This window comes from Lactuca saligna, chromosome 8 (assembly GCF_052625555.1).
Source record: "Lactuca saligna cultivar CGN05327 chromosome 8, ASM5262555v1, whole genome shotgun sequence".
NCBI classification, from domain to species: domain Eukaryota; kingdom Viridiplantae; phylum Streptophyta; class Magnoliopsida; order Asterales; family Asteraceae; genus Lactuca; species Lactuca saligna.
Genome location: NC_136424.1, coordinates 27,510,052 through 27,522,500, shown reverse-complemented (window position 1 = coordinate 27,522,500; position 12,449 = coordinate 27,510,052). Strand labels below are relative to the sequence as shown.

The 12,449-nt window shown below is 38.3% G+C and overlaps 1 protein-coding gene and 1 long non-coding RNA gene across 4 annotated transcripts; one reads left to right on the top strand and one right to left on the bottom strand.

Annotated features, from left to right (window-relative positions):
- Positions 1–5,437: 5,437 nt before the first annotated feature.
- LOC145008393 (uncharacterized) lies at positions 5,438–8,268 on the bottom strand. 3 transcript variants are annotated; one of them, XR_013663394.1, is made up of 4 exons: positions 6,681–8,268; positions 6,501–6,579; positions 6,220–6,365; positions 5,438–5,867 (listed from the first exon to the last, which is right to left on the bottom strand). It is a non-coding gene; the product is annotated as an uncharacterized LOC145008393 (long non-coding RNA). The 3 variants fall into 3 exon arrangements; XR_013663395.1 differs by having other exon boundaries at positions 5,438–6,365; positions 6,681–6,934; positions 7,480–8,268; XR_013663393.1 differs by having other exon boundaries at positions 5,438–6,365.
- A 2,345-nt stretch (positions 8,269–10,613) lies between these two features.
- Positions 10,614–11,255, top strand: LOC145009509 (uncharacterized). The gene has a single exon (XM_078968194.1). It carries the CDS (start codon positions 10,614–10,616, stop codon positions 11,253–11,255), a length of 642 nt encoding a protein of 213 aa, XP_078824320.1.
- The last annotated feature ends 1,194 nt before the right edge of the window (positions 11,256–12,449 follow it).

Sequence of the window (12,449 nt, the reverse complement as noted above, 5' to 3'; positions counted from 1 at the left end):
TATATAAAAAAATAGACCTTTTTTTTTATTTTTTTAATGCTAAAAATACCATGTTATCCGTATTGTAGGCAACCATAGATTAGCCGGTTATATTTTTATTTTCAAGGAATATAATAAAAGATGTACGGGGATGTTAGGTAAAACCCTCTTCTGGCGATTTCGGTAAAACCTCGGCGGGATCAAACGTTTTCAACCTCTCCTACTGTGATTTCTGATCGTTTCTTCTCGCCTCTTCCTTTGATCGTCTGCAACAGTTCCTCGTTGCTACAATTTTTTTTTTTGATGACTAGATTGAATTGTCCCTGCTCTCTCAAATTCAATTTCTTCTTGCATTGATTTTCATTCAATTTCTGAGCGGTTTTCTGCACTGATCAGTGTATTAAGGGGTGTTTGGATAGGAAAAAATAGGTGCTTATTGTTTATTCCCATAATAAGCTAATTTAAATGTTTTGATAAAATCCAACTTATTAGGTTAAATAAGCTAATTTTCATAAACATTCATCCTCATGCTTATTGCTTATTCCCACCACAAATAAGCTATAAACAATAAGCTAAAAATCTAATCCAAATATACCCGTAAGTACCCTAAGTATGGGAAAGAAAATCTGGGTGTGGAAAATCGGTAACAACAGGAATCGAAAGGATCCCTGGAATGTCGACAATGTATCAATCTCTTATTTCTTTACGAATTTTCCGCCATACTGATGGGAAGAGAATAGGAACCTTAATCATAGGGTTATGCAGGCTGTTCAAGGTGATCCGGGTGCTTCTCTAGGAGGCAGATCATGCTAAATCGCTTTTCAAGTCAGCACGTGAAGAACTACAAAAAGCAAAAGAAATGGCAGATCAAGCGAAAGCTGGAGCAAATACAATGAGAATCAGACCGATTGGTGCTCAAAGGGAGATTGAAGCAGCTAGGGCATCAAAAACAGAAAGATTAGCCGTTGGAGCAATTACTGCACTTCATTACCGAATCAGCTCGAAGCAATAAGAGTGAAGGAGAATCTGGAATTACAATTTCTTTAGAGGATTACTATGAGTTGACTCGAAAAGCTCAAGAAGCTGAGATTGTAGCTAGTTCAAGGGTGTCAAAAGCTATGTCTCAGATTGATTTAGCAAAAGAATCAGAAGTGAAAACTGTGAATAACCTTGAGCAAGTGAACTCAGATTTGGTTTTAAAGAGTCAACAACTCTCGATTGTGAAGGAAAAAGCTAAGAAGGCTAAGGAAGGGAAACTTGCTGTAGAACAGGACTACAGGAGCTTAGAACATGGAGATCTGAAAGTGAGCAAAGAAGAAAAGCTAAAGAAAATGGTAGTCAGAAAGGATTGGTTCGTGATAAAGAAGGCAAGAGTTCTGAAAGTAACAACAATGTGACTGGATAAAGGACATTCAAGGTAACCGGTAATCTCATGTTACCACAAGACTTTATGTGAATTTTTGTGTACTTCGTTGGTGATTTTATACAAATTATTTAATTTAATGGTATTTTTTGTATTAAAAAAACAAGAATAGTCTTTTTTAATGGACCTCGAACACTACTGGGAAATCTCACATACGGAGACTTGCAAACAAGCATGTCAAAAAAGCTCTGTTTCAGCATGGTTCCAATTCTTCAAGTGGGAAATATTACATAACTTCAAAGCTATTGGAATGATGAATGTTGATCCAAATTCACCAGAATGCTTCTGCTTTTATAATGTAAGTGCACTTCCTATGTCTGCTTCTGAAATTTTCGCATCCATTACCAAGGATAAACAATTCCAGGTTCCACTATTGGAAGTTTGATCCATTACCGATAAAAAAAAATCAATTTACAACAGTTCTAGGATCCATGATTGGAAGGTTAGGGCTTCTACTTGTTGTGGTGGTTGTAGTTTTATTATGTCCATAATTTGCAAGCCAAAGAGGAATGTTGGGATGAAGGAATACTTTATTTGAAAATTAAATAACTTTGTGAAGGAGGAGCTAGAGTATGGATTTCTGGTTGTCTAAGCTGATTGACGTAAATCAAATCCAGTACCTTATATTGTTGATGATTGCAAAATATTCAAGCAATGAATAATAGCTCGAACAACAATGAAATATTAAAAGGTTAATATAATCTAACCTGGTGATTGGACAAAACATAAAGAAATGGAAAAATCCATTTTATTCATTGGGGAAGAAAATACATACGTTCATAACTTGCACTTCATTTTTTCTTGAAGGAAGAAAAAAACGATAAGCATTAGATGGATCCATATAACTGATCCACAAGAACAAGAACCTAATTCCATCTCACCTTGGCCCTGATAGAGTTTCGATCTTTTCTCATGTTCAACAGTTGTTTCCTGCACTCTGCATATGAGAAGTAGATTCACATGGTGAATGCTGCCAATGGACTCAACCTCAGCCAAGAATGATTTCTTAACGTGTCCAAGACCTTGAAGACATTTTACAGCAATCTGCGAGCCATCTTCAAGAGTCCCTTGGAAAACTGATCCAAATCCTCCTTGACCAAGCTTTTTACTGAAATTATCTGTGGCTGTTTTCAATTCTTGATAGGAAAACCGAGTGGGCATTCCTGTCACTTGATCTAGATGCTCTTCTTCCATTTCACGACCCCTTTTTTTCTTTTGAAGTATGAACGTAGTAAAACCAACGACCAAAATAAGAAACAGCACAAAACTTCCACCTATGAGACCAAGAGTATGGAACGCATTAGATGAAGGAGTTGATATTCTATTCTGGACTTTTAGAAAAGCTGAAGCATGAAGTCCATCATTTGCATTTGCCTCAAAACGTGCCATGGTAAAAAGAATGGCAAAGAGGTAAGATGTGCAGGTTCCATTACAGAAGAAGCCACAAAGAAACATGCCTTCTTCAAGGACGACTCTGATCCTTGAGCCATCTGGGTAATTGATGGAAGGGATACATGGTTCGTTGTTGGTCCATGTTGTTGAAAGATTTGTTGTACCCTGAAGGTTATCAGGTTGAGAAGCGATGAATGACAAGATGAGAAAGAAGCCAAACAAAAAGCTACAGATCCAAGATGTACTCATCGATCGATCACTATTAATGAACACACAAGAGCCTACGAAAATTAACACGTACATGTCTTCAACATCTGATTTTACATACGAGTAGTTTCCAAGAACTCAAGTCCACGCTATAGTTGACTGACTCATTTCAGGCCAAGTTTTCCAACTCACTATACATTTACTTCTGTAGGCCACCATGTATAAACGTTTTGAGTAATTTACAAATCTGGTCCATGTGTTCTTAAATTTTCTTGTTTTCATTCCTCTGGTTTCATATTTTAATATAAAATGATTATTTTGCCTATGAGCTTAATTTTTTTTTTTTTTTATTGCTATATGATTTATATTAATGTCATATTAAACCAGTAATCCAGTATCAACTACACTTTCTGTCATTTCCTCATCCTCGTGGTTATTTGGCACCTTCTCTTCCATCACGATTTCATCGTCTAACACAAGATCACCAACATTTCCATTTACACCGGTAACAATATATTTGATTGTGTGACTATTGGTAGTAGGGCGGTGGAGCCCATTAATAATACACAAAACATAAAGATATCAGAGGAGCCTTAAAATTGCCATTTTAAATGGTTTTAAAAGCCAAATTCAACAGAAAATTAAACCACAGGTACCAAAACAGCAATACATAAAATCTATAGTAAAGGGTATTCCACATGGAACAAATTTGTAATTTACTCTAAATTTTTTAGAAGGTATGAAGTCAATATAGTTACAAAGTCCTTTTAATATAAAAGTCCTGAAGTTTCGTATTTATTGTCGGTTTTATAAACATGATGATTTTTGGTTAATTTATGCCAAACATTTACACATTTATTGTTATTTTTGCCATTTAACCGGTTTACCAGGTAACAACGGGTCACCCTCCCTAAGCTTAGGCCTGAGAATTGGGTTGGGTTCGGGTTGACGGATCACGGGTTGGCGGGTCAAAATACATTGACCCAACCCATATAATATATATGTTGGTGGGTTGGCGGTTGACGAGTTGAAAACATCAACCCAACCCAACCCATATAACCCGTATAAGTATATAGGTTCGTAGGTTAGTGGGTCGGACCCAACCCACTCATTTAAGAAATAACACATTTTAAAATGAAATTTTAAAAATGCAAATAAAATGAAGTCATAAAGTCTTAAATATACAACATAAAGTCACAAAAAGGAGTGAAGACGACGAGTGGTGTGCGACAACCGGAGGACGAAAAGACGAGTGGTGTACGTGCGACACTGCGATAGTCGATGACTCGATGCCTCAATCGATGGAGAAGGGAGACACGGAGTCGTGATTTTGGAGGCTGAAGACTGAATTTCTTTTTTATTAGGGGCTTCTTAGAGGCTAGGGGATGCTAAGTCGGGTTGACCCGCGAACCCAAACAGGTAACCCAACCCAACCCATGAAATAAACAGGTTGGCGGGTCAAAAATCTCAACCCAAACTCGTTTATTTTCGTGTTGGATCAGTGTCAGGTAACGAATTGAATCGAGGATTGCCACCCCTAGCTTATATGGCACCGACTAGCTCATCTCGCTGACGTGCATAAAACATGGCAAGCCACATAAGAGCAAGCCTCTTTATTTAAGAGAAAAAAATTGCCATAGAGTATGGAGGGGAAATATATTTAGAAAGACTCGAACCAAGGTAAACAAGAAAGCATCTTTTCCACTGAGCTATATAAGCTTTTAAATCAATATTGCAAAAAGTAGATATATAATATAACGTTTCAGAATTCTTTCATTATTGTTACTATTCTTTTTTTTTATATAAATAATATTATTAATATTACTATTATATGCATTTAACAAACGTTTTAATACGTATTTAAATATAAAAACATATTCATTAAGATTAAAAAACATTTTTATACATAATGTATATATAAATTAACCTTTTAGACGACTTTATATATATATATATATATATATATATATATATATATATATATATATATATATGTGAATGAGTTCTATGGAAAACAAATAACTAGGGCAACATCTACCGGAAACAATAATCAAATAACACGTGTCCATTTCTTTCTTCACAAGTAATGTATTGTGGAAGTTATTGTGGAAGTGATGTGTTATCATGTTTTCATTGGTTCAAATATGTGTTGCCCTAATCATTCATTTTCCATATAACTCTTCCCTATATATATATATATATATATATATATATATATATATATATATATATATATATATATATATATATATATATATATATAAGCATTATTTAAATGTAGAAAAAGGTTTTTATACTATAAAAATGTATAAATATTTTTTTTAATATAAATACCTTTTAAAATATATAAAGAAATCATAAATATATAATAATAACTATTTTTATTGTCATTATAATTGTAATTATAACGAGTGAAGTGTCCCTACTTTGCGGGGGTTGGATTTGAATCGGGCAATCATATAGATAAAATCGGTCAAACATAGTCACATACATAGATGATCACAAATAGACATACTTTAGGCTGGAGGGTGTCATGCCACCGAAACCACACTCCCTTCGTTGCCACATAAGCACCACGTCATTTTTACCACAAAAGTGCGGTTCCCTGCCACACCCAAGGAGTGGTGCCACACTTCATTTAAAAAGAAAAATTAAATAAAAACTTTAATTTCTCCCCACCCAATCAAAAAACAGTCAAATTATCTGCAGCCAATCACAAGCCGCGGCCATTTTTTGTCGCACTGCGGTTTGAACCGCACGAAACCGCATCCAAGGGGCGGTGTTCCCTGCTGAGGTGGCGGCCAAGTGCGGTCCCAAACTGCACCACATCGTGCAGCCTTACAGCAAACACCTAGCAACATACAGTCTGCATACACAAGATCATATACAGAAACAAGCAGTCAAATTGAATAAGACTTGATCTAAAAAAATGCATAGACATCCACTAGAATACACAATCACATCCTTTACAATTGTAAGATGAATACGGTTTCTAGTAGAGAGTGTTGAACAAACAAAATCCAATACACATATATCTGTACATATCCCTACAACCATAATATGAAAAAAAAAAAAAAAAAAAAAAAAAAAAAAAAAAATCCAATACACATATATCTGTACATATCCCTACAACTATAATATGAAAAAAAAAAAAAAAAAACATCTATTTGTTTGATAAACACAATACTTCAATTTTTCATAAATGATGACACGTATACCTGAGAGTGAACAAAAGCACCGGGGATGTCCTTGGAAACATGTAATCGAAGATCAAAAGTTGCACATCCACCAGAATACACAGTGGCATCCTTTGTAGGTTTGCTCGAATAACTCCTATATCTACAATCTTTGCAACCTCCTGCACCTGCATTTGTTTTCGTATTCACACCACTATATGATTCATATAAAATGACCAATAAGAGAATGCCAGATGGAAAGTGGAAAAATATTTTTATTTTTTTGTTATATATAAATATAGTCTTAAAAAAAGGTAACTTACTTGGTCTAACAAAATCGGATAAACCGAAATCTATAACCTTCATTGGAGAATCTTCATCTTTTGTACTAAAAAGAAAGTTCTACCCAAGCATCATCGTGTTAAAATGAAACTAAAAACCATCATTTAATTGTTCCAAATGAGATTAAATTAAAAATAAGTAATTGTATATACAACGGATACCTTTGACTTTAAATAACGGTGTACAACTCCTTGTAGATGAATAAATTCAGCTGCATTTAGTATTTGGATAACAATTGATTTAGCATCCTATTCTATATATCTTCTACCTCTACAACAACAAATGTGTAAAAGTTAGAACCCATGTGCAAATTCAGAAGATCTGCATTCCACCAATGGAAAGCTGCTGACCATTTGACATTGCCTACTCCAGACTACTCACTTGAACTCCCTGCCATTTTTCCACTCAACAAATCCTTACACAAACAAAAGCATAAAATCAATTGATCATCAAAACTTGCAATCCAACATTGTTGTTTCTCTACCATAACATTTTTAACAGAGCATATCATCATCTTTTATGGAAAAACTTAACCGTGAAAATGATAAGATAAACTAATTGAACACCTAGGCATATAACCAACATGTAGACGCATGTATGTGTGTTAATTAGCAAAATCCATTCTAGGAGTTTCATAATAATCGAATTGAGTTCCAATTTTCGTGGTTAGGTGGAGATAGCAGTGGAGATGGCGTGATCAATGAATGGTCTGATGGTAGTGATGACTGTCCCAATCTATTCTCGTCAATTGACTCGCCCTAGCTCGTTACAACTTATCAATAACTGATTTGAAGTAAGAATCATGATATAAGGATAGACAAATAACAAAATTGAACATGCAAAGAAACAAATCAAAATCACTCGATCAACATTGAATTGAAATCAGTCAAAGCGTTTGGGGAGAAGTGACGAGAATCGAAGTCAACGTGGCCACAAAACTATATAGAAGTATCTAACAACCTTGATAAGGACGACATTGTTGAACAGTGGAAGCGATGATGTTGTAAGTGAGTAGGTCATCTTCTCCAGACTCTCTTCAATTTGAAACTGGTAAGGAATAAATGAATTTCGTTCCTTCTATTGAATTAATTATGAGAAGAATTGAAAAAGCAAAGACACCCGAAGACAGGAGAGTGCAAGACATGGACGACATGCAGGAAATCGGCTCAATACCATCCAAAACCCACTCTATCCCAGCCAGCAGAGCCAAAATCGGGAAGTCTCAGCTGTTGGTGACTTATCAACCACTTATCCCGAACTGATTTTGAAAGGATTTTAAAAAATTTTGTCCCTTATCAACCACATGGCCGACGTCGTCGTCGTTGTAGGCCCGGTTGCTCTTCCTCCACTTTATCCCACATCTAGTTCGTCTTTCCGTTTTCTTTTTGAGAAGACGATAGTTTGAAGTTCAAGGGTTTTTTGTTGTAGGGTAATAAGCGGTGGTGATATAATTGGAGGAGACAGGGGAGGATGGTCGATACCTGAAATCGAATAGATCGACGGTAGTGGTGACAGGTAATGAGATTGTGATGATCGATTGGGTTTAGGATTTGTGACGATATACAAACACAAAGAGTGGAGTTTGGAAACAATAGGCGGTGATACAGGTCAGAGGTCAAATATGGTAAAGTGAAGGGGCGTAGATCGAAAGCTTGAACGTGATCACAGTATTATCCCAAAAATCTGAAACGATTGAAGAAAAAAGAGGAACGAAAGAAGAAGTAGAAAAGGACCGGAGTGAAAAACGGATATTCCAACCGACTACTTCCAAATTACGTGTCGGTGGGGAGAAATTTAGTTGTAATACAAAATGTGGACCATCTCTAATGTCAGATGAAGACCGCCTATTAGCTGCAACCGATAAAACGCAGACGCGTGTATAGGTCCGAAGCATCGATGAGGCGGTGGAGGAAACATCGAGAAGGACTACCAATCTAGTCTAGTAATGAATAAAATCGAAAAGAATGGAAGAAAACGGCTCAATGAGATTTACATAGGAGCACATAAGATTGAAGCCAATGTTGCACGATACCAACGGAAGGAGAACGAGAATCGCACAAGAAACTTTCGAACCACAAGTAGAGTACAACCAGAACCAGCAATGAACACGCGACTACAAGGCAGGTCGTTTGTCGATGTTGTTAAGGGGACAAGGCAAACCGCAAACATTGAATCTGGTAAGTCAAGCAAAGTAGACGATGGGCCGACCCCTGCAAGGAAAGTATTAAAAATGATATCAAGCCCGGAGTCAAGAGAAGCCATGCAGAATACCTTGGTGGGGGAAGTAGAAAACTTCTAAGCTCTAATGAACGTGAAAGCTTTCCAGGAGGTTGAGCGATGCCCTTCAATACAGCTAAAGTATTTGGGAGGCCTAAAGATGCTTCTTGAATTCGAGAATACATCGGAAAAGGTCGCGTTCATGAACAATGGGAAGGAGATTTGGCAGCCGTGGTTTAAAGAGGTCAATAACTGGGACGTGGAAGGTAACTTTACTGAAAGAATTGCATCCATAATCATCCAGGGTGTGCCTCAACATGCATTGTGTGAGGAAGCTTTTAACATTATCGCAAGATCGTGGGGGTCGGTGGTAATCCCAGAAGAATGCAACACAGACTCTCCAAATTTGGCCTTTGGGAGGGTTGGAATACTCACATCTCACCCCGGAATCATCAGCTCTTCCATCAAAATCTTGGTGGACAGAAAATCTTACCAGATAAACGTCATGAGGATATATTTGAATCTCTGAAACTTAGTCCGGTGCTTGCTGCAAACGATTTCTACCAAAGGATGTCATGGTGGGATGAAGATAGCACTGGTGATAATGGCAGTCTCAATAGTGACGTTCCGGACCACTCTGAAGCTAGTTTACAGTCTCCGAGAATATCTTCGGCGAAGTCTTAGCAAGCATCGGAAAGATCTCCGGCGGAGTCTCAGCAAGCGAGGAAAGCAAGCGTGGAATCAGGTTGGGGAAGCGGAAAAGTCGCACGCCTTCATCTCCAGCTCGGTAGCCAAGGGAACTCCTCGATTGTCTAAACCCGTGGAGAATCGTAGAGAAGCCGAACCGCCACTGCCTTCGGGTGTAGGTCACGTTGTTTCCGGATCTGGATCCTTTTCCTCTTTGGGCCAACTTAGAAGCGGGCCAGTTCTCCTCCCGTTATTAAAATTCCACAGCCCAATTTCCCCTTAGACCTAAATAGAGCTCCATCACACTCAAATCCATCTGGCCCCATCGATTTATTCTCTGATCGCAACAACATTCCTTCCCCTCTGAGTCCTATCCAAACACGTAATGTCCCTTCCCCCATACGGCTGTCCCCCTCCCCAGCCCATACCTCCTGTGACTCTCAAAATCTGCAAGGAAGCATGTCTCGGCCTCAGACTCAACCGGCTGATTCGCACGCCACATCCATAGAGGTTGCCAAGAAAATCGATGTTGGAGAATCGGTTGGCTTTCAGGTAAGGAATCACTCTGATCAAATTAGGCAGATGATTAAATCCCGTGGAGTGACTATTATCGATCAATGAATATCCTCTCCAATAACGTTCATGGAATTGGGTGTGAAGTAAAAAGGAATTGGCTCAGGGATAGTCGTATGCAAAATGCCAAAATCATTCTTTTTTTTGTCGGGCTACAGGAAACAAAATCCAGGGAGATAAAAAATAAATTAGATAGACAAATTTGGGGTTCATCCAACTTCCAGTGTGAGGTTGTTGACCCAGAGGGGCTCTCTGGTGGAATTGCCTCTTTTTGGGACCCCTCTCTCTTTCAAGCCTCTGAGTCAATCAAAGGAGAAGGTTTTCTTGCAATCAAAGGTGTGTGGCTGGGATAGAGAAAATCTTGTTGTTTTGTAAATGTGTATGCCCCTCATGAGCCTCTAAGGAAAAGGTATTTGTGGAATAACTTGGTCGACCTCGTAAACTCAGATTCGGAATATTGCTAATTCATCTTTGGAGACTTCAATGTCGTTCGGTCTCTGGAGGAAAGACTGGGATCTGCGTTTTGTCAAAGAAGTGCCTATCATTTTAATGAATTCATACATTCTCTAGGTTTATTAGAAATTAAAATGGGGGGGGGGGGGGGTAGATTCACATACATGAATTCATCTGGTAACAAACACAACAAACTTGATAGATTTCTAGTTTCCCTCAACTCCATTGAATCATGGCCAAATCTAAATGTAACAACCCTGCCTAGGGTGCATTCAGACCACTGTGCAATAATCTTATCTGCCTCTCAGTTTGATTTTGGTCCATCACCATTCAGGTTCTATAATTCTTGGCTCAAAGACCCAGAATTTGTGGGAATTTTAAGGTGTGGTTGGTCAATAAATAATTGCTCAAGGCATCAATTGTTTCTCTCCCCCCTCTCCCTGGTTGCTAGTAAGCTAAAAAACCTAAAGGAGCATATTAAGGCATGGAGAAAGGAGGTTAATGGGAAAGCTAAAAGGGAGATGGTTGAGCTCACAAGCAAAATAAACGACATTGACCTCTTGGCTGAGAAGGGGCTGGTCAATAACGAACTACTTAAAAGTCAACAGAACGCTTACCAAAAGATCATTGAAATTGAATCCGGGCGCATTGAGGACCTAAAGCAAAAGTCTAGAACTAAATGGGCTCTAGAAGGTGATGAGAACAATGCCTTTTTCCACAGTCTGATTAATAAGCACCAAAGATCCCAGCGGATAAATGATATTAAGGAAAATGGTCTCTGGCTAACTGATCCTGTAGACGTCTAGGAGAGGATAGTTAAACACTTCGCCGATAGATTTGCAGAGCCTATCAAATCACGCCCTAAATTCCTCAGCCCAAATTTCCTGAAATTACCCCCCTATGCGATCGAGTTCCTGGAAGAACCTTTCTCCCTCGATGAAATTAAATCAACCATTTGGGTGTGTGGGTCGGACAGGGCTCCCGGGCCCCGATGGATTCTCCTTCTCTTTTCTAAAAAAAACATTGGGAGGTGATTGGTGAAGATTTCTACCTTGCAGTGAAGCATTTTGAAGCTACTAGGCACATAGAAAAAGGATGTAATTCATCCTTTATCACTCTCGTTCCAAAGGTTCAAGACCCGATCACGATTAACGATTTCCGACCTATCAGCCTAATCGGATGTTTATATAAAACAATTTCAAAGGTCCTTGCTGAACGGTTGAAAAGGGTGGTACATCTTGTGGTCAGCAAAACATAAACAACTTTCATTAAAAATAGGAATATTCTGGATGGGCCTCTCATCCTTAACGAAGTCATTAGCTGGTTAAAGAAGAAAAAAAAAAAGAAAGCGTTCACATTTAAAGTGGACTTTGAAAAAGCTTTTGATAGTCTTAATTGGGAGTTCCTAGACTCAATCATGCACCAACTGGAATTTGGGGCTAAATGGCGAGCATGGATCCGAGGATGTTTAGCTTCAGCAAGGATTTCGGTCATTATTAATGGGTCTGCAACAAAAGAATTCGGTATGGAACGGGGTGTCCGGCAGGGGGATCCACTATCCCCATTTCTGTTCATTATTGCAAGGGAAGGATTACATGTTGCATTAGAATCGCCGAAAGAAAAGGGAGTTTTTAATGGTATACAGCTCCCCCACCGTGGCCCGATAATCTCCCACCTTCAGTACGCCGATGATGTGATATTTATGGGGTCATGGTCATTAGAAAACTCGAAAAACCTAATCAGAATTTTAAGATGTTTTGAACTATCATCGGGGCTCAGGATCAATATGTCAAAGAGTAAACTATATGGGTTCGGTATCCAAAATTGTGAGCTGGAATTGGTGGCTCGTAGTTTCAACTGCTCGATTGGCTCTCTTCCTTTTACATATTTAGGTCTTCCAGTTGGTGCTTCGATGGCCCGAGTAACTCATTGGAAACCCATCATTGAAAAGTTCCAGGCAAACCTATCTAGGTGGAAAGCCTCTACCTTGTCGTTTGGGG

Excerpts from the sequence above, each read along its gene's own strand:
- LOC145009509 (XM_078968194.1), top strand. The coding sequence starts at position 10,614 with ATGAATTCATCTGGTAACAAACACAACAAACTTGATAGATTTCTAGTT.